At 48.1% G+C, this 25000-nt stretch overlaps 1 protein-coding gene across 1 annotated transcript in view; it reads right to left on the bottom strand.

The window, feature by feature from the left end:
- Nucleotides 1–25000, bottom strand: part of LOC306922146 (spectrin beta chain, non-erythrocytic 1-like) — a 140061-nt gene that overhangs the window by 8432 nt on the left and 106629 nt on the right. Inside the window, exons 28-41 of the mRNA XM_079499541.1 lie at nucleotides 24201–24311; nucleotides 18231–18383; nucleotides 17264–17527; nucleotides 16851–16940; nucleotides 16454–16648; nucleotides 15741–15839; nucleotides 13032–13162; nucleotides 12512–12716; nucleotides 12034–12324; nucleotides 10461–10544; nucleotides 9575–9819; nucleotides 8281–8504; nucleotides 7636–7832; nucleotides 7374–7483 (exon numbers count right to left, since the gene is read on the bottom strand). Coding sequence (XP_079355667.1) covers nucleotides 7374–7483; nucleotides 7636–7832; nucleotides 8281–8504; nucleotides 9575–9819; nucleotides 10461–10544; nucleotides 12034–12324; nucleotides 12512–12716; nucleotides 13032–13162; nucleotides 15741–15839; nucleotides 16454–16648; nucleotides 16851–16940; nucleotides 17264–17527; nucleotides 18231–18383; nucleotides 24201–24311 — 2399 coding nt within the window. The remainder of the gene's footprint in view (nucleotides 1–7373; nucleotides 7484–7635; nucleotides 7833–8280; nucleotides 8505–9574; nucleotides 9820–10460; nucleotides 10545–12033; nucleotides 12325–12511; nucleotides 12717–13031; nucleotides 13163–15740; nucleotides 15840–16453; nucleotides 16649–16850; nucleotides 16941–17263; nucleotides 17528–18230; nucleotides 18384–24200; nucleotides 24312–25000) is intronic.

The following is a 25000-nucleotide window of genomic DNA, read 5'->3' as shown; positions in this document are numbered from 1 at the left end:
CAGTTCACCTGAGGGCCATCCCATTCTGTTATGCAGTTCACCCGTGGGCCATCCCATTCTGTTATGCAGTTCACCTGAGGGCCATCCCATTCTGTTATGCAGTTCACCTGAGGGCCATCCCATTCTGTTATGCAGTTCACCCGTGGGCCATCCCATTCTGTTATGCAGTTCACCTGAGGGCCATCCCATTCTGTTATGTAGTTCACCTGAGGGCCATCCCATTCTGTTATGCAGTTCACCTGAGGGCCATCCCATTCTGTTATGCAGTTCACCTGAGGGCCATCCCATTCTGTTATGCAGTTCACCTGAGGGCCATCCCATTCTGTTATGCAGTTCACCTGAGGGCCATCCCATTCTGTTATGTAGTTCACCTGAGGGCCATCCCATTCTGTTATGCAGTTCACCTGAGGGCCATCCCATTCTGTTATGCAGTTCACCTGAGGGCCATCCCATTCTGTTATGCAGTTCACCTGAGGGCCATCCCATTCTGTTATGCAGTTCACCCGTGGGCCATCCCATTCTGTTATGCAGTTCACCTGAGGGCCATCCTCATCCTCCTGGATCTGAGCGCGGCTTTTGACACCATCTCCCACTCCACCCTCCTCGAACGACTAGCATCCATTGGCATATCTGACACACCCCTAGACTGGTTTCACTCATACCTCTCTGACCGTACTCAGTTCATTCAGCTCAAATCATTCACTTCCCATCCCTCCCCCATCTCCTCCGGTGTTCCCCAGGGCTCCGTTCTTGGCCCTATCCTATTTATCATCTATCTCCTCCCCCTTGGACAGATTTTCCGCAAATACAACATCCTTTTCCACTGTTACGCGGACGACACCCAGCTCTACGTCTCCTCCAAACCCTCTTCCGGCTTCCCACCCTCCTCCCTCTGTACCTGTTTGCAGGAAATCAAGTCCTGGTTCACCTCTAATTTCCTCAAACTGAACAGTGACAAAACCGAGGTAGTCCTCATTGGTTCCAAATCCACACTCACCAAGCAACCCAGTTTCACTCTCACCATTGACAACTCCTCAGTTTCCCCCTCCCCTCAGGTTAAGAGTCTGGGTGTCGTCCTCGACAGTACCCTATCATTCCACACCCACATCAACACCACCATCCGGTCCGCCTACTTCCACCTCAGAAACATCAACCGCCTCCGCCCCTCTCTAACTCCCCACAGTGCCGCAATCCTGGTTCACTCTCTTGTCACCTCCCGCTTGGACTACTGTAATTCCCTTCTTTTTGGTCTCCCCCACAAACTTCTCCATAAACTCCAACTGGTCCAGAACGCTGCTGCCCGGATCGTCACCAGAACCCCTGCCATCAGTCACATCACCCCTGTACTTCACCAACTCCACTGGCTCCCCATCAAATACCGCATCGACTTCAAGATCCTTCTCCATACCTTCAAGGCCATCCATAATCTCGCCCCCCCATACCTGTCTGACCTTGTCCATGTCAACATCCCCACCCGGTCTCTTAGGTCTGCCTCCTCAATCACCCTGAAAGTTCTCCCAGCCCGTCTCTCCACCATGGGGTCAAGAGCCTTCAGCCGCTCTGCCCCCCACCTCTGGAACTCCCTCCCCCCTGACATCAGAAACATGGACTCTATCACCATATTCCAAACTCACCTCAAAACCCACCTGTTTAGGCAGGCATATGGCTGACCTCTGCTGCAAGCTGTGCCCTAGTTTTGTTTTGCTTTTAAACTGTGTTTTGTATCAACTGTTTTTAACCTGTATTATTATTATTATTATTATCCCATTCTGTTATGCAGTTCACCCGTGGGCCATCCCATTCTGTTATGCAGTTCACCTGAGGGCCATCCCATTCTGTTATGCAGTTCACCTGAGGGCCATCCCATTCTGTTATGCAGTTCACCTGAGGGCCATCCCATTCTGTTATGCAGTTCACCTGAGGGCCATCCCATTCTGTTATGCAGTTCACCTGAGGGCCATCCCATTCTGTTATGCAGTTCACCTGAGGGCCATCCCATTCTGTTATGCAGTTCACCTGAGGGCCATCCCATTCTGTTATGCAGTTCACCTGAGGGCCATCCCATTCTGTTATGCAGTTCACCCGTGGGCCATCCCATTCTGTTATGCAGTTCACCCGTGTCTGTTTCATACCCACATCTTAAGACCATTCTAGCTGCTTTGTTTAGTGTGATCTGTAGTATTCTCATATCGGTCTGAGCTGCGTTGCCCCATACTGAGCTGCCCCATACTGAGCTGCCCCATACTGAGCTGCCCCATACTGAGCTGCCCCATACTGAGCTGCCCCATACTGAGCTGACATCAGAAACATGGACTCTATCACCATATTCCAAACTCACCTCAAAACCCACCTGTTTAGGCAGGCATATGGCTGACCTCTGCTGCAAGCTGTGCCCTAGTTTTGTTTTGCTTTTAAACTGTGTTTTGTATCAACTGTTTTTAACCTGTACGGCGACCTTGAGTGCCCTGAAAGGCGCCTTATAAATAAAATGTATTATTATTATTATTATCCCATTCTGTTATGCAGTTCACCCGTGGGCCATCCCATTCTGTTATGCAGTTCACCTGAGGGCCATCCCATTCTGTTATGCAGTTCACCTGAGGGCCATCCCATTCTGTTATGCAGTTCACCTGAGGGCCATCCCATTCTGTTATGCAGTTCACCTGAGGGCCATCCCATTCTGTTATGCAGTTCACCTGAGGGCCATCCCATTCTGTTATGCAGTTCACCCGTGGGCCATCCCATTCTGTTATGCAGTTCACCCGTGGGCCATCCCATTCTGTTATGCAGTTCACCTGAGGGCCATCCCATTCTGTTATGCAGTTCACCTGAGGGCCATCCCATTCTGTTATGCAGTTCACCCGTGGGCCATCCCATTCTGTTATGCAGTTCACCCGTGTCTGTTTCATACCCACATCTTAAGACCATTCTAGCTGCTTTGTTTAGTGTGATCTGTAGTATTCTCATATCGGTCTGAGCTGCGTTGCCCCATACTGAGCTGCCCCATACTGAGCTGCCCCATACTGAGCTGCCCCATACTGAGCTGCGTTGCCCCATACTGAGCTGCCCCATACTGAGCTGCCCCATACTGAGCTGCGTTGCCCCATACTGAGCTGCCCCATACTGAGCTGCCCCATAGTGAGCTGCGTTGCCCCATACTGAGCTGCGTTGCCCCATAGTGAGCTGCCCCATACTGAGCTGCCCCATAGTGAGCTGCGTTGCCCCATACTGAGCTGCCCCATACTGAGCTGCCCCATACTGAGCTGCGTTGCCCCATACTGATACTGCACAGCAATAGTTTACGTGACAATAAAGCAGACTACGGGATATTAGCCTCAACGTCTCTTCAGATAGAAGCCCTGCAATTCGCCCAACCATTCCTGCCATTTGCATTACCTTTTTAGAGATATCTGTGGTATGAGCTGTCCATGATAAATAATTTTGTATTTTAATTCCTAGTAGTTTGACTTCTGTGACCTGATTTATCTGTACCCCTCCATAAGATAAGTTCCATGGCCCTAACATATTTATTGTTCTGTTGGTGCATATGACCATATTAGTGTTCAGTACTAATTTGTTATTCTCAACCAATTTAACAACGTGTTTAAAATCATTTGTCAGGTGCTCGTGCAACTGAGTTTGTGATTCAGGTACTGCTGTCATCAGCGAACATGTGTGCATTTAAGTTGGTTAGTACTAATGGAAGATCATTTGAGTTGGTTAGTACTAATGGAAGATCATTTGAGTTGGTTAGTACTAATGGAAGATCATTTGAGTTGGTTAGTACTACTGGAAGATCATTTGAGTTGGTTATAGTACTAATGGAAGATCATTTGAGTTTGTTAGTACTAATGGAAGATCATTTGAGTTGGTTAGTACTAATGGAAGATCATTTGAGTTGGTTAGTACTAATGGAAGATCATTTGATTTGGTTAGTACTAATGGAAGATCTTTTGAGTTGGTTAGTACTAATGGAAGATCATTTGAGTTGGTTAGTACTAATGGAAGATCATTTGATTTGGTTAGTACTAATGGAAGATCTTTTGAGTTGGTTAGTACTAATGGAAGATCATTTGTGTTGGTTAGTACTAATGGAAGATCATTTGAGTTGGTTAGTACTAATGGAAGATCATTTGAGTTGGTTAGTACTAATGGAAGATCATTTGAGTTGATTAGTACTAACGGAAGATCATTTGAGTTGGTTAGTACTAACGGAAGATCATTTGTGTTGGTTAGTACTAACGGAAGATCTTTTGAGTTGGTTAGTACTAACGGAAGATCATTTGAGTTGGTTAGTACTAACGGAAGATCATTTGAGTTGGTTAGTACTAACGGAAGATCATTTGTGTTGGTTACTACTAACGGAAGATTATTTGAGTTGGTTAGTACTAACGGAAGATCATTTGTGTTGGTTATAGTACTAATGGAAGATCATTTGAGTTGGTTAGTACTAATGGAAGATCATTTGAGTTGGTTAGTACTAACGGAAGATCATTTGAGTTGGTTAGTACTAACGGAAGATCATTTGAGTTGGTTAGTACTAACGGAAGATCATTTGAGTTGGTTAGTACTAACGGAAGATCATTTGAGTTGGTTAGTACTAACGGAAGATCATTTGTGTTGGTTACTACTAACGGAAGATTATTTGAGTTGGTTAGTACTAACGGAAGATCATTTGTGTTGGTTATAGTACTAATGGAAGATCATTTGAGTTGGTTAGTACTAATGGAAGATCATTTGAGTTGGTTAGTACTAATGGAAGATCATTTGAGTTGATTAGTACTAATGGAAGATCATTTGAGTTGATTAGTACTAATGGAAGATCATTTGAGTTGGTTATAGTACTAATGGAAGATCATTTGAGTTGGTTAGTACTAATGGAAGATCATTTGAGTTGGTTAGTACTAATGGAAGATCATTTGTGTTGGTTAGTACTAATGGAAGATCATTTGAGTTGGTTATAGTACTAATGGAAGATCATTTGAGTTGGTTAGTACTAATGGAAGATCATTTGTGTTGGTTAGTACTAATGGAAGATCATTTGAGTTGGTTAGTACTAATGGAAGATCATTTGAGTTGGTTAGTACTAATGGAAGATCATTTGAGTTGGTTAGTACTAATGGAAGATCATTTGAGTTGGTTAGTACTAATGGAAGATCATTTGTGTTGGTTAGTACTAATGGAAGATCATTTGTGTTGGTTAGTACTAATGGAAGATAATTTGTGTATATAATATATAATAGAGGACCAAGACAACTCCCCTGTGGAATTCCACAGGAAGTAGAACGAGGTGAGGAAAATGAGCCGTTGACATACAGACTGCTTTCTGCCATACAGACTGCTTTCTGCCATACAGACTGCTTTCTGCCATACAGACTGCTTTCTGCCATACAGACTGCTTTCTGCCATACAGACTGCTTTCTGCCATACAGACTGCTTTCTGCCATACAGATAGGATTGGATTGGATTGGGTACAGATAGGATTTCATCCAATTGATAGAATTCTGACTGTAGCCATAATGATTTAATCTTTTTAGAAGAATTGTGTGATCAATCAGATCGAAAGCGGCAGTGAAATCTAAGAGTAAAATGGATGCAAGTTTACCAAGTTTACCTTCATGGTCGAGAGCATTCAGCCAGGTATGCGTCATGTCAATGAGAGCTGTTTCAGTGGAATGGTTTTTACGGTATGCATGTTGGGCATGAGTTAATAGGTTATTTGTTTCCATGTATTTCCATATATAATCACTAACTACTTTCGCCAAGATTTTACTTAGGGAGGAAAGTAGGCTGATTGGGGCAGTAAAAGCGGATTTACTATTCTTAGGAATAGGGCAGATTTGTGCATGCTTCCATATTGTCGGAAACTTGCCTTGTTGTTGCAGAGAAATATCAAATAGGTATTTCACAGGTCTAGCGATAAATGGGGCAGCAATTTATTGTCAATGAGGTCATGCCCTGGATATTTGTTTTCAGGGAGCAACAAGAACATGTTCTCAATTTCACCAAAAGATATGTCTGGTGGTAAAACAAAACTGCATTCTTTCCCCTGCATAATCTGTGCATCTATATTTCCCACCAGTTCTTCGTTTGAGGCATTTACATGCATATTGGACCTGAGATTATTAGACAGACAGACAGACAGACAGACAGACAGACAGACAGACAGACAGACAGACAGACAGACAGACAGACAGACATCATTTGTTGTTCATGATGATAACTCTAACCCTAACGGGTTCGTTTGGTTACATTTGTACACTCTGAGTTAAATTGATTGATTTTACAATATAAATTGGGGGTACCAGAGAGAGAAATTCCATTAAATGGGGGTCCGTAGAACTAATGCATGTCAAACTAGGGGTCCATGAAATGAAACGGGTTGAGAATCACTGTTAGAGCCGTAAAACTCTTCTCTTATGGGGGTCCCTGGCATGACTCTTCATATGGGGGTCCCTGGCATATCTCTTCATATGGGGGTCCCTGGCATATCTCTTCATATGGGGGTCCCTGGCATATCTCTTCATATGGGGGTCCCTGGCACATGTCTTCATATGGGGGTCCCTGGCATATCTCTTCACATGGGGGTCCCTGGCACATGTCTTCATATGGGGGTCCCTGGCACATGTCTTCAAATGGGGGTCCCTGGCACATGTCTTCAAATGGGGGTCCCTGGCACATGTCTTCAAATGGGGGTCCCTGGCACATGTCTTCAAATGGGGGTCCCTGGCACATGTCTTCAAATGGGGGTCCCTGGCACATGTCTTCAAATGGGGGTCCCTGGCACATGTCTTCAAATGGGGGTCCCTGGCACATGTCTTCAAATGGGGGTCCCTGGCACATGTCTTCAAATGGGGGTCCCTGGCACATGTCTTCACATGGGGGTCCCTGGCACATGTCTTCAAATGGGGGTCCCTGGCACATGTCTTCATATGGGGGTCCCTGGCACATGTCTTCAAATGGGGGTCCCTGGCACATGTCTTCATATGGGGGTCCCTGGCACATGTCTTCAAATGGGGGTCCCTGGCACATGTCTTCATATGGGGGTCCCTGGCACATGTCTTCATATGGGGGTCCCTGGCACATGTCTTCATATGGGGGTCCCTGGCACATGTCTTCAAATGGGGGTCCCTGGCACATGTCTTCAAATGGGGGTCCGCGGGGCTGATTAGTGTCCATTTGGGGGTCCTTGAGGTGAAAGCGTTTGGGAACCAGTGGTCTACCATTTGATCATAACCTGGAGAGGAACCAGTGGTCTACCATTTGATCATAACCTGGAGAGGAACCAGTGGTCTACCATTTGATCATAACCTGGAGAGCTGCATTTTCCTGATCTAACATAACATCATGTGATTGGTCAACCGTTTGTTTACCTCTGTACGACAGGCTCCGCCTCCTCCGTCACAGCGGGCTCTGGAGGAGTGGGCGGTCTCTTCTTTAGCTCCTCCTCTTCCTGCTGTCTCCTCACCTCCAACAACTCCAACTACACACGCACGCACGCACACACACATATACACACACACGTGCACGCGCACAGGCACACACATAGTTATAGAAGTGATATAAGTCATATTTGACTGATGTGTGTGTGTGTGTTTGCACGTGTGCGTGCGCACGTGCGTATGTGGTCAGTACCGTGGTCAGCCTCTCCAGGGCAGAGAAGCGTTCCTCCCAGCTCGCCGCTGACTTCTCGAAGGCTTCGTGTCGTTTGATGAGTTTCTCCACCTCGTCGACGCTCTGACCAATCAGAGAGCTCACCAGGTAACCCTCCTGACCCAGGAGCCACGCCTCCGCCACGCCCGCGTCACGCCCAAACTGATGCACCTCCAACACTGAGGAGGGGAGGGGAGGGGAGGGGAGAGGAGAGGAGAGGAGAGGAGAGGAGAGGAGAGGAGAGGAGAGGAGAGGAGAGGAGAGGAGAGGAGAGGAGAGGACTTCATTAGACACCCTGGAGTCGGTTTTATGTGCAATGATGTATTAACTTTGTATTTAGGGTTTCTTCCTGGAGGCTGAACCCTTGACAGTCAAACGGGCCAATGAAAAAAACAGTAATATAGTCAATCAGATAGGACTTTATTGATTGGATGTATGGGCTGTCAATCAGATAGGACTTTTCTGATTGGATGTATGGGCTGTCAATCAGATAGGACTTTTCTGTTAGGATGTATGGGCTGTCAATCAGCAAGTGCGTGCACGTGTATAAGTGCGTGTGTGTCTGTGTGCATGCGTGTGTGTGCATGCGTGCGTGCATGTGTGTGTGTGTGTATCTGCGCGCGGTACCCAGCCGTAGCCACTCCCAGCGGTCCTCCCAGCTGTCAATCATCAGCTTCCTGTGGTCGGTGAGTGATAGGAGGCGGTCCTTGATGAGGTCAGAGGCGTGGTGTTTCCGTGACAACAGGCTCCGCCCCAGATCAATGCAGAGCGAGAAGGACTCGTTGCGCGCGTCGATCTCTGCCTTCACCCCCTGGTGGTTGTTCATGAGAAGTTCTACCGAGGACACGTCCCTGCACGCACGCACACGCACACGCACACACGCACACACACACACACACACACACACACACACACACACACACACACACACACACAGGTTGTTCATGAGAAGTTCTACCGAGGACACATCCCTGTGCACGGTGCGCACACACACTCGCACACGCACAAACATTCGGTGCGCACAAACACTCTATTAGGAGTATTACCTGGGTTTCTCCTGCCCCTCTATTAGGAGTATTACCTGGGTTTCTCCTGCCCCTCTATTAGGCGTATTACCCAGGTTTCCCCTGCCCCTCTATTAGGAGTATTACCTGGGTTTCTCCTGCCCCTCTATTAGGAGTATTACCTGGGTTTCTCCTGCCCCTCTATTAGGCGTATTACCCAGGTTTCCCCTGCCCCTCTATTAGAAGTATTACCTGGGTTTCTCCTGCCCCTCTATTAGGAGTATTACCTGGGTTTCTCCTGCCCCTCTATTAGGTGTACTACCTGGGTTTCTCCTGCCCCTCTATTAGGTGTATTACCTGGGTTTCTCCTGCCCCTCTATTAGGTGTACTACCTGGGTTTCTCCTGCCCCTCTATTAGGTGTACTACATGGGTTTCCCCTGACCCTCTATTAGGTGTATTACCTGGGTTTCTCCTGCCCCTCTATTAGGAGTATTACCTGGGTTTCTCCTGCCCCTCTATTAGGTGTATTACCTGGGTTTCTCCTGCCCCTCTATTAGGCGTATTACCTGGGTTTCTCCTGCCCCTCTATTAGGCGTATTACCTGGGTTTCTCATGCCCCTCTATTAGGTGTATTACCTGGGTTTCTCCTGCCCCTCTATTAGGCGTATTAGCTGGGTTTCTCCTGCCCCTCTATTAGGTGTATTACCTGGGTTTCTCCTGCCCCTCTATTAGGCGTATTACCTGGGTTTCCCCTGCCCCTCTATTAGGTGTATTACCTGGGTTTCCCCTGCCCCTCTATTAGGCGTATTAGTTGGGTTTCTCCTGCCCCTCTAGTAGGAGTATTACCTGGGTTTCTCCTGCCCCTCTATTAGGCGTATTACATGGGTTTCTCCTGCCCCTCTATTAGGTGTATTACCTGGGTTTCTCCTGCCCCTCTATTAGGCGTACTACGTCCTCCATCCACAGCATCAGGTCGCGCACCATGCTGTAGAAGCGGAACTTGTCGCTGGTCTCCAGGAGGCGGAGCCTGCGTCCCTCGCAGGCCTCCAATAGGCCGGCCCAGGCCTGAAGCACCTCCCCCTCACGCCGCGCGATGTCGTCCGCCTTGTCGCCGGCGTACGCCGACTGCAGACGCGCCGCGTCCTCCTGCAGCTGGCGCACCTGTTAGCACGTTAGCACATTAGCACGTTTAAATACATGACACCTGTTAGCACGTTAGCACGTTTAAATACATGCCGCACCTGTTAGCACGATGGGAGGTGGACGCTTTTCAGACAGGGCATTAGTCCGACATTCATCCGCATGTAGGACTAGCACGTTAGCACGTTTAAATACATGACACACCTGTTAGCACGTTAGCACGTTTAAATACATGACACACCTGTTAGCACGTTAGCACATTAAATACATGACACACCTGTTAGCACGTTAGCACGTTTAAATACATGACACCTGTTAGCACGTTAGCATGTTTAAATACATGACACACCTGTTAGCACGATAGCATTTTTAAATACATGACACCTGTTAGCACGTTAGCATGTTTAAATATATGACACACCTGTTAGCACGTTAGCACATTAGCATGTTTAAATACATAACGCACCTGTTAGCACGTTAGCACGTTTAAATACATGACACACCTGTGTGTGTCTGTGTGTGTGTGTGTGTGTGTGTGTGTGTGTGTGTGTGTGTGTGTGTGTGTGCGTACGTGCATGCCCAGATCCTGGATGTCGTGTTGGAAGGTGGTGTGTGTGTGTGTGTGTGTGTGTGTGTGTGTGTGTGTGTGTGTGTGTACGTACGTGCGTGCCCAGACCCTGGATGTCGTGTTGGAAGGTCGTGTGCATTCTCTGCAGAGTCTCCACAGTGTTCTGGTCACGCCCAACCTAGATGACATCATAATATTAATGACATCATAATATTAATGACATCATAATATGAACCTGTACAGTTAACACTCCATCTAGTGTTCAATCTGTATATCGCAGGCTGCCATTAAAATCACTCCATTTTAACATTCGGGTCTCACAGCAGTAATAACTAGATAAAGTTCCCCTCGGGGCCTCCTGGTGGCGCTATAATAGGACAGGTCAGGTTGTGGCCTCCTGGTGGCGCTATAATAGGACAGGTCAGGTTGTGGCCTGCTGGTGGCGCTATAATAGGACAGGTCAGGTTGTGGCCTCCTGGTGGCGCTATAATAGGACAGGTCAGGTTGTGGCCTCCTGGTGGCGCTATAATAGGACAGGTCAGGTTGTGGCCTCCTGGTGGCGCTATAATAGGACAGGTCAGGTTGTGGCCTCCTGGTGGCGCTATAATAGGACAGGTCAGGTTGTGGCCTCCTGGTGGCGCTATAATAGGACAGGTCAGGTTGTGGCCTCCTGGTGGCGCTATAATAGGACAGGTCAGGTTGTGGCCTCCTGGTGGCGCAATAGGACAGGTCAGGTTGTGGCCTCCTGGTGGCGCTATAATAGGACAGGTCAGGTTGTGGCCTCCTGGTGGCGCTATAATAGAACAGGTCTCCACCAGGGCAGGTTGTGGTAGGTACCCTCACATGTTATCCCCGTGTCCCCTAGGGTAGGTACCCTCACGTGTTCTCCCCGTTTCCCCTAGGGTAGGTACCCTCACATGTTCTCCCCGTGTCCCCTAGGGTAGGTACCCTCACGTGTTCTCCCCGTGTCCCCTAGGGTAGGTACCCTCACATGTTCTCCCGTGTCCCCTAGGGTAGGTACCCTCACGTGTTCTCCCCGTGTCCCCTATGGTAGGTACCCTCACATGTTCTCCCCGTGTCCCCTAGGGTAGGTACCCTCACGTGTTCTCCCCGTGTCCCCTAGGGTAGGTACCCTCACATGTTCTCCCCGTGTCCCCTAGGGTAGGTACCCTCACGTGTTCTCCCCGTGTCTCCTAGGGTAGGTACCCTCACATGTTCTCCCCGTGTCCCCTAGGGTAGGTACCCTCACATGTTCTCCCCGTGTCCCCTAGGGTAGATACCCTCACATGTTCTCCCCGTGTCCCCTAGGGTAGCTACCCTCACAGAAAACATGCAGTAATCCTGTCTCTAAACTGCCTCCCCCTGGCCAGCCGGGGCGCCTGATGGAGGGGAAAGGAACTGGTTGGAATAACGTGTTCCTTCCACACGCTACGTCCAACCAGGGAAACTCCCCCCTGTCAGGTGTAAAGGAGCAACTTGGACCCTCAGGCATGAAGGAAGCATGAGTTCAAGTCCGTTGCTCTCCCCATGTCCCCCATATATGGGGAGTAGGTTGGCGGAGGGTGTGTAGAGCCCAGGATCACATTAGATAATTGACACAGGGGTGAAAAATGGGTTACAAAATCGTGGGATAAAAATTATAAAATAATTAATGTAACAGTGTTTACCTCCTCAGGGATCTTGTTAGTTTTCTCCACGATGCGCGCCAGGATCTCCTTGGCGTCGTGGTAGAACTTGTGCAGCTCGTGGGAGGCGGCCAGGATCTGCGTCCGCGTGTCAATCAACTCCAGTAGCTCCGCCCATGCCTCGTTAAGGCCGTCCTTCCACTCCGCCACGGTGGCCGCGTCGCCGTGTCCCGTGTTGATGAGGTCATCAGCCAGGCGGTTGACCCCGTCCACCCTCTCCTGACCGATGGACCCCGTGTCCCGGGAGAACTCCCTGAACCTCTCCTGGAGCATCTGGGAATACATGGGGGTGACATGTTTGTAGTCCTAGACTCACAGTGACATGTTTGTAGTCCTAGACTCACAGTGACATGTTTGTAGTCCTAGACTCACAGTGACATGTTTGTAGTCCTATAAACTCACAGTGACATGTTTGTAGTCCTAGACTCACAGTGACATGTTTGTAGTCCTATAAACTCACCGTGACATGTTCGTAGTCCTGGCCCAGCTCGTGCGACCCCGCCACGACCTCCCGCTCTGCGATCCACTGCTCCAGGTCGTCCACTTCCCGGTTTAACAGGAAGAGGCGGAGCCTCTCGTCCAGCCGGCCCCGCCTCTCCTCAGTCAGGTCTTTTAACCCCGCGTAGAGCTTGTCCACCTGAGACTGACGGAGGCCGATGCGCTCGCTGTGCGCGCACGCACACACGCAACACGCGCACGCACACACACACACACACACACGCACCAGACACTCTTAATCCAGAGCGATTTACAGTAAAGCAAGAACAGCACATGGTAATACATAGAAATAGTCATCATAAACAAGCTAAGAACCTAACATCTGTCAATGCTATCGGGCTAACATGGCGTCTGAAGAGGTGCGTTTTCAGACTACGGAGGAACATTTAGAGTGAGTCTGGGACGTGTGGGTTCATATTGTACCCAGAGGGGTATATTGTACCCAGAGGGTGTATATTGTACCCATAGGGTTCATATTGTACCTGTCAGGGTGCTCCTTGGCCGTCAGCCCGCGGCTGGTCTGTGAGATCTGATGGACGGTTTCTGCATAATCCTCGACGCACTGCTCAACGATCTGATGTTTCTTCACAGCGGAGACCGCGCTGAGTTCATCCTGCATACACACGCGCACGCGCGCGCGCACACACACACACACACACACACACACACACACACACACACACACACACACACACACACACACACACACACACACACACACACACACACACACACACACACACACACACACACACACACACACACACGGAGTGTCCGTCCTATCAATTAGTAACGCCCAGCGCTCAGGACAGAGATTAATAATAATACGGAAATGTATTGATATCAAAACAGATCGCATCGCTCCACAGGCTGGGAGCACCGCTCCTCAGGCTGGGAGCACCGCTCCACAGGCTGGGAGCACCGCTCCTCAGGCTGGGAGCACCGCTCCACAGGCTGGGAGCATCGCTCCACAGGCTGGGAGCACCGCTCCTCAGGCTGGGAGCATCGCTCCACAGGCTGGGAGCATCGCTCCACAGGCTGGGAGCACCGCTCCACAGGCTGGGAGCATCGCTCCACAGGCTGGGAGCACCGCTCCACAGGCTGGGAGCATCGCTCCACAGGCTGGGAGCACCGCTCCACAGGCTGGGAGCACCGCTCCACAGGCTGGGAGCACCGCTCCACAGGCTGGGAGCATCGCTCCACAGGCTGGGAGCACCGCTCCACAGGCTGGGAGCATCGCTCCACAGGCTGGGAGCATCGCTCCACAGGCTGGGAGCACCGCTCCACAGGCTGGGAGCACCGCTCCACAGGCTGGGAGCATCGCTCCACAGGCTGGGAGCACCGCTCCACAGGCTGGGAGCACCGCTCCACAGGCTGGGAGCATCGCTCCACAGGCTGGGAGCATCGCTCCACAGGCTGGGAGCACCGCTCCACAGGCTGGGAGCACCGCTCCACAGGCTGGGAGCATCGCTCCACAGGCTGGGAGCACCGCTCCACAGGCTGGGAGCACCGCTCCACAGGCTGGGAGCACCGCTCCACAGGCTGGGAGCACCGCTCCACAGGCTGGGAGCATCGCTCCACAGGCTGGGAGCATCGCTCCACAGGCTGGGAGCACCGCTCCACAGGCTGGGAGCACCGCTCCACAGGCTGGGAGCACCGCTCCACAGGCTGGGAGCACCGCTCCACAGGCTGGGAGCACCGCTCCACAGGCTGGGAGCACCGCTCCACAGGCTGGGAGCACCGCTCCACAGGCTGGGAGCATCGCTCCACAGGCTGGGAGCACCGCTCCACAGGCTGGGAGCATCGCTCCACAGGCTGGGAGCATCGCTCCACAGGCTGGGTGTGTCTGTTGTCTCTATTACAGATCGCATCGCTCCACAGGCTGGGAGTGTCTGTTGTCTCTATTACCGATCACATCGCTCCACAGGCTGGGAGCATCGCTCCACAGGCTGGGAGCATCGCTCCACAGGCTGGGAGCGTCTGTTGTCTCTATTACAGATCGCATCGCTCCACAGGCTGGGAGTGTCTGTTGGGCAACATTCAATGTTATTTTCCGGTGGGACGTCATCGAAAATGTTCCCCCCCCATTTTAGCGGATCAGATTGAAAATCTTAAAACGTGAATAACTCGTGAATAACAATTCTAAGAAAATATCCTGTGTTAGACGGCCCACCGCCGTCCCGTCGCTAGTCGCGGTAGAATTAATCATACCTCCCGTTGTTGTCGATCGCCTCGGGGGTGTTTTGGCTACATTTAGCTACTTCAGCTACATCCAAGATAGCTCCTGGTGTGTCGTTAAATGTTGCTCCGCTGCTATAAATCGCCTGGCATTCTGATTGGTCCTAAATCCCCCCCGGGCGTTCTGATTGGTCCTAAATCGCCCCCGGGCATTCTGATTGGTCCTAAATCCCCCCCGGGCATTCTGATTGGTCCTAAATCCCCCCCGGTCCTAAATCCCCCCCGGGCGTTCTGATTGGTCCTAAATCCCCCCTGGGCGTTCGGGGTGTTAACATTGATGACACATAATAAAGTATTAAATACAAATAATCACCTCTAGTGTTAACATTACCTTCCTCTGACATCATGCATGGATACAAGATTACATGTAATCAGATTACCTTAGATAACAGATTACATGTAATCAGATTACCATGGATAACAGATTACATGTAATCAGATTAACTTGGCCTTCTCCTCAGACATCATGCATAGATAACAGATTCCATGTAATCAGATTACCTTGTATAACAGATTACATGTAATCAGATTACCTTGGATAACAGATTCCATGTAATCAGATTACCTTGGATAACAGATTCCATGTAATCAGATTACCTTGGCCTTCTCCTCAGACATCATGCATAGATAACAGATTCCATGTAATCAGATTACCTTAGATAACAGATTCCATGTAATCAGATTACCATGGCCTTCTCCTCAGACATCATGCATAGATAACAGATTCCATGTAATCAGATTACCTTAGATAACAGATTCCATGTAATCAGATTACCTTGGCCTTCTCCTCTGACATCATGCATAGATAACAGATTACATGTAATCAGATTACCTTAGATAACAGATTCCATGTAATCAGATTACCTTGGCCTTCTCCTCTGACATCATGCATAGATAACAGATTACATGTAATCAGATTACCTTGGATAACAGATTACATGTAATCAGATTACCTTGGCCTTCTCCTCTGACATCATGTACAGCTCCTGTTCGCTCATCCAGGCTTCAGCCTCGGCAGCGTCAAAGTAATACTGCTGGGCATGGAGCGCCACCTAGTGTTGGGACAGGGTCATTACATTCTAGTTAGGATAACTAGACGTTTACATGCCCGTCGGCCACCGGCCTACGGGCACGGCCTACTGGAGAACGATGAGAGAACACCGGCCTACTGGAGAACGATGCAACTTGGGAACCTAATAATACCCGTTGCCATAGCACCCGTTTTAACTGTCTGTCTGTGTCCCACATGGAGATCTCTGTATCTGTCTGTCTGTCTGTGTCCCACATGGAGATCTCTGTATCTGTCTGTCTGTCTGTGTCCCACATGGAGATCTCTGTATCTGTCTGTGTCCCACATGGAGATCTCTGTATCTGTCTGTCTGTCTGTGTCCCACATGGAGATCTCTGTATCTGTCTGTCTGTCTGTGTCCCACATGGAGATCTCTGTATCTGTCTGTGTCCCACATGGAGATCTCTGTATCTGTCTGTCTGTCTGTCTGTGTCCCACATGGAGATCTCTGTATCTGTCTGTCTGTCTGTGTCCCACATGGAGATCTCTGTATCTGTCTGTCTGTCTGTGTCCCACATGGAGATCTCTGTATCTGTCTGTTTTTAGAATCGGCCTCAGGTCTAAACAAAAACAAAAACAAAAACAAACGTTATTGACCTGCAGCCGGGCGTTCCTCCTCTCCACAACCTCCTGTAGCTCCTCCCACAGCTCGCCCAGCTTAGCCAATCGCTGGCGGATCACCTCCCCATGCCCCGCCCCCTCCGGCCCCGCCTCCTCCTTCAGCAGGGCTCTGCTCCTCTCCGTGATGTCATCGACGCGAGGCTGGTGGCCCTGGATCTCCTTCTGCAGAGTCTGAGGAAAACCAGGAGAAAACCAGGAGAACACCTATCATCTAACCCTGGATCTCCTTCTGCAGAGTCTGAGGAAAACCAGGAGAAAACCAGGAGAACACCTATCATCTAACCCTGGATCTCCTTCTGCAGAGTCTGAGTGTTCAGTACCAATCAATCAATCAATCAACCAACCAACCAACCAACCAACCAATCAATCCTACCTGGTTCTTCTTGATGAGCAGCTGGACAGTCTGCAGGTTGTTGCCGTAGTCCGTTGACATGGCAACCGGAATCCTCTCCTCCACCCAGAGCTGCACACACACACACGCGCACACACACACACACACGCGCACACACACACGTAAGTATTGGCGGTGGAAAAAGTACTTTAAAAGGGGCCCACCATATATTTGACTGAGGAACTGCCAATATAAATATATTTTTTCGTTTTTCGTTTTTTTACGTTTTTAGTAAAGCAACCTCCTGCATTATGTGCAAATTCTAAACAGGTGGTACACAGGGCCGTTGAGTGATATCTAACAAGCACTTCCAAATGGAGAAGATAAAGTGTGTGTGTGTGTGTGTGTGTGTGTGTGTGCGTGAGTGTGCTAGTGTGTGTGTGTGTGTTACGTACTATGTGGTCCTCCACGTCCCTGGTGAACTGGTGCAGCTCTCTGCTCTCCAGCAGGACGCTCCTGCGTCGCCTCAGAGGCTCCAGGAGAGCCCAGAACTTCTGCTCCACCTCCAGGCGCCTGCGGCCGTCCACCTCCTCCACGCCCGCCACCTCCTGACCCTCCTGACCCCCCTCCTGACCCCCGGGACCCTCGGAGACCACCTGGGACAGAGACTGGAGCTCCACCACCTCCTTCTGACGGACCTCCACCTGCTTCTCCAACATCTACAGGAAGACGAGTAGATGTAGTTGGTATAATGACACATTTTGACCTGAGATCAGATTCTATAAATGTCTTCTACATCCTGACAGTTTTCTGAAAAAGCTATGTTTCTTCGTTCTTCGATTTTTCAAAAATAGCAGACCTACAAGCTCGTAGCGCGCCACCGAGTGGCGCGCTACGAGCTTGTACATGTGCTATTTTTCAATAGCTAAGGGGTTCCCGCCCAAAATGGGTTAAATGTGTACAGGTGTGGTTTGGCAGGTGTGGCAACACATTTAGACCCGAGGACGATTCTACAAACGTCTTCTAAATCATGTTTCTATGCGAGTCGTTCTCAAAAGGTTTCATGTCAAGGACCCTAAAGAATATCTGTAATTAGGCCGCTGACCCCCATCTGAAAATATGTAGTTCCAGGGAAGCATTTATATTTTACTCATGATCAGAGCTTCCGTTGCTCCAGACTGTACGACGGAAGCATTTATATTTTACTCATGATCAGAGCTTCTGTTGCTCCAGACTGTATGACGGAAGCATTTATATTTTACCCGTGATCAGAGCTTCCGTTGCTCCAGACTGTACGACGGAAACATTTGGACATTGCGAGAGTCAACAGTCTGGTAACACGAGACAAGTCCTTACCTGCTGTCTCTTCAGCAGGATTTTGACAGAGGTCAGGAGGTTAGAGGTCAGAGGTCAGGTCCTTACCTGCTGTCTCTTCAGGAGGATGTTGACGGAGGTCAGGTCCTTGCCGCGGTCCTCAGAGGCGATCTGTCCTTCCAGAGCGCCGAGCCACTGGTCCAGGTCGGCACAGCTTTGGGTGAACAGCTCCGCCTTGTTGGCCTCGAACAGAGACTGGGCCTTTAATTCACATAAAACAGTCATTTATAACAGACTGGGCCTTTAATTCACATAAAACAGTCATTTATAACAGAGACTGGGCCTTTAATTCACATTAAACAGTGATTTATAACAGAGACTGGGCCTTTAATTCACATTAAACAGTCATTTATAACAGAGACTGGGCCTTTAATTCACATCACATTAAACAGTCATTTATAACAGAGACTGGGCCTTTAATTCACATCACATTAAACAGTCATTTCTAACAGAGACTGGGCCTTTAATTCACATCACATTAAACAGTCATTTATAACAGAGACTGGGCCTTTAATTCACATCACATTAAACAGTCATTTCTAACAGAGACTGGGCCTTTAATTCACATCACATTAAACAGTCATTTCTAACAGAGACTGGGCCTTTAATTCACATCATATTAAACAGTCATTTATAACAGAGACTGGGCCTTTAATTCACATTAAACAGTCATTTATAACAGAGACTGGGCCTTTAATTCACATTAAACAGTCATTTATAACAGAGACTGGGCCTTTAATTCACATTAAACAGTCATTTATAACAGAGACTGGGCCTTTAATTCGCATCATATTAAACAGTCATTTATAACAGAGACTGGGCCTTTAATTCACATCACATTAAACAGTCATTTCTAACAGAGACTGGGCCTTTAATTCACATTAAACAGTCATTTATAACAGAGACTGGACCTTTAATTCACATCATATTAAACAGTCATTTATAACAGAGACTGGGCCTTTAATTCACATCACATTAAACAGTCATTTATAACAGAGACTGGGCCTTTAATTCACATTAAACAGTCATTTATAACAGAGACTGGGCCTTTAATTCACATCATATTAAACAGTCATTTATAACAGAGACTGGGCCTTTAATTCACATCATATTAAACAGTCATTTATAACAGAGACTGGGCCTTTAATTCACATCACATTAAACAGTCATTTATAACAGAGACTGGGCCTTTAATTCACATCATATTAAACAGTCATTTATAACAGAGACTGGGCCTTTAATTCACATCACATTAAACAGTAATTTATAACAGAGACTGGGCCTTTAATTCACATCACATTAAACAGTCATTTATAACACACCTTTAAAAAAAACAACGTTTACAAATTCATGACATCAAATAAAGAGATCCAGTATAAGTAAAAGACAAGTCATTTTACACTTGGTTACTGAAAATAGCCGATCTACAAGCTGACAACGCGCTGTCAGCTTGTAGATCGGCTATTTTCAGCAAGTGTAAAATCAGCCATTATGACGGCATCAAGGCCTAAAGGTCGACTAAAGGTCAGATCCACAAAGTCAGCTCCAGTCTAGTTTGCGTTGAACAGGGACATGGCCTTTGAAGGGATTGTTTGCTGAGCTCAATTGCACCCAAAAAAGGTGAACTTTTACCATTCAGTAGATGTTCTGTGGTCTGCGGTTTTCTGGCTCAAACAAGTGCTCTGGTTTTCCTGCTGATTGTGGTGACTGCTGTGGTGACTGTGGTGACTGCTGTGGTGACTGTGGTGACTGCTGTGGTGACTGTGGTGACTGCTGTGGTGACTGCTGTGGTGACTGTGGTGACTGTGGTGACTGCTGTGGTGACTGTGGTGACTGTGGTGACTGCTGTGGTGACTGTGGTGACTGCTGTGGTGACTGTGGTGACTGTGGTGACTGTGGTGACTGCTGTGGTGACTGTGGTGACTGTGGTGACTGTGGTGACTGTGGTGACTGCTGTGGTGACTGCTGTGGTGACTGCTGTGGTGACTGTGGTGACTGTGGTGACTGCTGTGGTGACTGCTGTGGTGACTGCTGTGGTGACTGTGGTGACTGCTGTGGTGACTGTGGTGACTGTGGTGACTGCTGTGGTGACTGCTGTGGTGACTGTGGTGACTGCTGTGGTGACTGTGCTGACTGTGGTGACTGCTGTGGTGACTGCTGTGGTGACTGCTGTGGTGACTGTGCTGACTGTGGTGACTGCTGTGGTGACTGTGGTGACTGCTGTGCTGACTGTGGTGACTGCTGTGGTGACTGCTGTGGTGACTGCTGTGGTGACTGTGGTGACTGCTGTGGTGACTGCTGTGGTGACTGCTGTGTTGACTGTGCTGACTGTGGTGACTGCTGTGGTGACTGCTGTGGTGACTGCTGTGCTGACTGTGGTGACTGCTGTGGTGACTGCTGTGGTGACTGCTGTGGTGACTGTGGTGACTGTGGTGACTGCTGTGGTGACTGCTGTGGTGACTGCTGTGCTGACTGTGGTGACTGCTGTGGTGACTGCTGTGGTGACTGCTGTGGTGACTGTGGTGACTGTGGTGACTGCTGTGGTGACTGCTGTGGTGACTGCTGTGCTGACTGTGGTGACTGCTGTGGTGACTGCTGTGGTGACTGCTGTGCTGACTGTGGTGACTGCTGTGGTGACTGCTGTGGTGACTGTGGTGACTGTGGTGACTGCTGTGGTGACTGCTGTGCTGACTGTGGTGACTGCTGTGGTGACTGCTGTGGTGACTGCTGTGGTGACTGTGCTGACTGTGGTGACTGCTGTGGTGACTGCTGTGGTGACTGCTGTGGTGACTGCTGTGGTGACTGTGGTGACTGCTGTGGTGACTGCTGTGGTGACTGCTGTGGTGACTGCTGTGGTGACTGCTGTGGTGACTGTGGTGACTGCTGTGGTGACTGCTGTGGTGACTGCTGTGGTGACTGCTGTGGTGACTGCTGTGGTGACTGCTGTGGTGACTGCTGTGGTGACTGCTGCAGTGCTGACTGCTGTGGTGACTGCTGTGCTGACTGCTGTGGTGACTGCTGCAGTGGTGACTGCTGTGGTGACTGCTGCAGTGCTGACTGCTGTGGTGACTGCTGTGGTGACTGCTGCAGTGCTGACTGCTGTGGTGACTGCTGTAGTGACTGCTGTGCTGACTGCTGCAGTGCTGACTGCTGTGGTGACTGCTGCAGTGCTGACTGTGGTGACTGCTATGCTGACTGCTGCTGTGGTGACTGCTGTGGTGACTGCTGTGGTGACTGCTGTGGTGACTGCTGTGGTGACTGCAGTGCTGATTGCTGTGGTGACTGCTGTGGTGACTGCTGCAGTAGGCACGTTATTATGTCTCATATCTTATTGTCACGTCATTATGATCCAGCACTATATATGCTTTCAACAATTTCTTCATTGAGTCTGTAGAGGAATTGTCCAGTAATTTTAGACCCACTGAGTCACCCTCTGAGGAGACTGACAATGCCCATTCAGATGATTTCCGAATCAAAGAGGTATCCAGTGATGCAGTAAAAAAATGCATCGCAAATATGAGTAGCTCTATGTCAAAGGATATCCACAGTTTATATGCTGAACTAATACAAAAAAATCAGACCTGCTTGATAGAGCCTATCACCTACTTAGTTAATGTATCAATAAAAACAAATAGGTTCCCAGAGAGCTGGAAAACGGCAATAGGCCTAATTGCCCCGATCCATAAGTCAGGAGAGAAGGACTTGGCTAGCAATTATAGACCTATTGCCATTCTTCCTGTTGTCTCTAAAATATTAGAAAAGATTGTTGCTATGCAACTAACTGAATGTTTAGAGTCTAAACAACTACTGCACCCACAGCAGTTTGGATTTAGACCTAAACATTCCACAGAGACAGCTAACTGCTACTTACTAGACAGGTTCAAGGGTCTACTGGTGAGGGGACATGTTGTGGGGACAGTGTTCTTGGACCTAAAAAAGGCCTTTGACACTGTCAATCATGGAGTCTTGTTGTCTAAGTTAAAACACTTTAAAATATCGGCAGAAGCTTTACAGTGGTTTAAGTCATATCTGGGAGGGAGACAGCAGTGTGTCAGGGTCAATGGGGAGAAATCAACGCTGCTCCCTAACAACATGGGAGTGCCCCAAGGGTCGGTACTTGGACCGCTGCTGTTCACCATGTACATTAATGATCTTCCAAATACCTGTCCAGGCGTTAGCTGCCAGATGTACGCTGATGACACTGTCATCTATACATCTGCTAAAACAGCCAGCATGGCAGCTGCGCAGCTGACACAGGAATTGGAGAACATCTCAAACTGGCTAGAGTCGTCACAATTAACTCTTAATGTACAAAAAACAGTTTCAATGTGTATCTCCAACCTTTGAGGTACGCATCAAAAATGAAACTCTTGCTGAAATGAGTGAAGTAAAATACTTAGGAATAATCTTGGATAAAAACTTAAAATTTGAAAAACAGGTAAAGCATATATGCAAGAAGGTTAAACCAAATCTAAATTGTTTTCGGCATATCAGAAGGGACTTATCAGCTAAAACTGCACAACTGTACATGCATGCTATGATTTTCTCACACCTAGCATACAGCGTTACAACATGGTCACAATCCTCTAAAACTGTCTTACAACCAATAACATCAATATACAAACAGGCTATAAAAATCATGGATCAAAAACCGATGAGATGGCACCTTTGTGGTATCCTAAAAAAACACAACCTTTTTACGTTTGACAATTTTGTGTTTTTTTCTACTACCAAATTGGTTTTTAAATGTTTACATGGTCATGTTTCACCTTTGTTCTCTGGACTGGTTGATAGACTTCCGACCACTGGTAGAGCAACCACACGAGCCTCAACAAGTGGTAACTGTATTGTTCCTAGGTGTAACAACTCATTCGGACAGTCTGCCTTCTCAGTAAAGGGAGCAAACTTATGGAACTCTTTGCCTACGGCTCTAAAACTAGAGTCTGATGGTAACGTGTTCTACAGAGGACTCAAACTATGGTTGAAATCAAATCAACTGTGTTCACATGTATAGCTTCTGACTGGTTATTAGAATGATTATGTTTACTTTTGTATTAGAGATTATGTAATGGATTTTGTAATTGTGCTGTAAATATTATTAGAATGTATAATCTTTTGTACTTGATTGGGTGTTTTTTAAACTATAGTGTCCCTGTAGTTTTTAGAAAAGTCTCCTGTGGACAAGTGGTGAAAATTAGCACATGTGCTAACACACTGTAAATGATGCATCTACTAATTGTACAACTGTGCAATGAGCAATGTGATTGTTATGTCCATATCAAATAAATAAACATAAACATAAACATATGTTTCCTGTTGTGTAATAAACTTTGTGAACCTTTAGCGTGATACTGTCTCGTGTCGCGTTACTGTTCTCCCGGGCCCGCCGCCGCAGTCGCCGTACCGAATGAATACTTCAACCGGATTATCACACACCACCCAGAACCACACACTACCTGTCTGTCAGAACCAGACGAGGGTCCAGCAATTAGAGTTCACAACAATTGGTGTTGTCTGCAAATCCCATATTATATGTCAATGGGATTTGCCAGCAGATGTCACTGTTTTCACCATTTTGCCGACAGAGAAAACTCCAGACCACAGAAAATCCACTGAATGTTCAAAGTTCAGGTTTTTTGGGTGTAACTGAGGTCAAAGGTCAGGTTGTGGGGGTGTAACTGCGGTCATGAAACCTTTAACCCATTTTGGACTGAGGTCGATTAAAAAAAAGGACCCCCAGAATTATCTCTATTGGGCCAAAATATGTAGTTCCAGTGACCCCCCCCCCCCCAGAAGCAAATATTTGGTTGCTGAAAATTCAGCAACCAAGTGTAAAATCAGCCATTACGACGGCATTAAGGCCGCCAAAACAAATTTTAGTCGACTAAAATCGTACAATATTTAGTCGACTGAAACGAGACACTAAAACCTTTTCCGGAGACTAAAATGTGACTAAAACTAAATGAAAACTATTCAAGAAACTAAAACAAAACAGAATAAAATCAAATTGTTTGTTACCTTGGTCTGAGTGGTGGACTCAAGCTCCGCCCACAAGGCGTGGAGGCGGGCCAGCTGCTCTCTGACCACGCCCTCTGTGTCGGGTTTCTCCGACACCAGCAGCGTGCCGTCCTGGAGACAGGAAACAGGAAGTGGTCATAGACAGAGCGCAGAACCTCTGTAGCACACTGGTCTATGTCGCTCATCCATTTCTCTCTCTCTCTCTCTCCGTACCTTCTCTAGGTCTCTCATCCATTTCTCTCTCTCTCTCTCTCTCTCTCCGTACCTTCTCTATGTCTCTCATCCATTCCTCTCTCTCTCTCTCTCTCTCTCTCTCTCTCTCTCTCTCTCTCTCCGTACCTTCTCTAGGTCTCTCATCCATTTCTCTCTCTCTCTCCTGTCTCTCTCTCTCTCTCTCTCTCTCTCTCTCTCTCCGTATTTTTTATTTTATTTTATTTATATATCTTTGTCCTGTAATGTCATTCATGTCGAATGTCATGTTTTTATGTTCTGTGTGGACCCCAGGAAGATTAGCTGCTGCTATGCACCAGCTAATGGGGATCCTAATAAAACTCTAAAACTCTAAACCTTCTCTAGGTCTCTCATCCATTTCTCTCTCTCTCTCTCTCTCTGTACCTTCTCTAGGTCTCTCATCCATTTCTCTCTCTCTCTCTCTCTCTCTCTCTCCGTACCTTCTCTAGGTCTCTCATCCATTTCTCTCTCTCTCTCTCCTCTCTCTCTCTCTCTCTCTCTCTCCGTACCTTCTCTAGGTCTCTCATCCATTTCTCTCTCTCTCTCTCTCTCTCTCTCTCTCTCCGTAC

This window comes from Electrona antarctica (assembly GCF_951216825.1).
Source record: "Electrona antarctica genome assembly, chromosome: 4".
NCBI lineage: Eukaryota > Metazoa > Chordata > Actinopteri > Myctophiformes > Myctophidae > Electrona > Electrona antarctica.
This window is presented reverse-complemented; position numbering and strand designations above follow the sequence as displayed.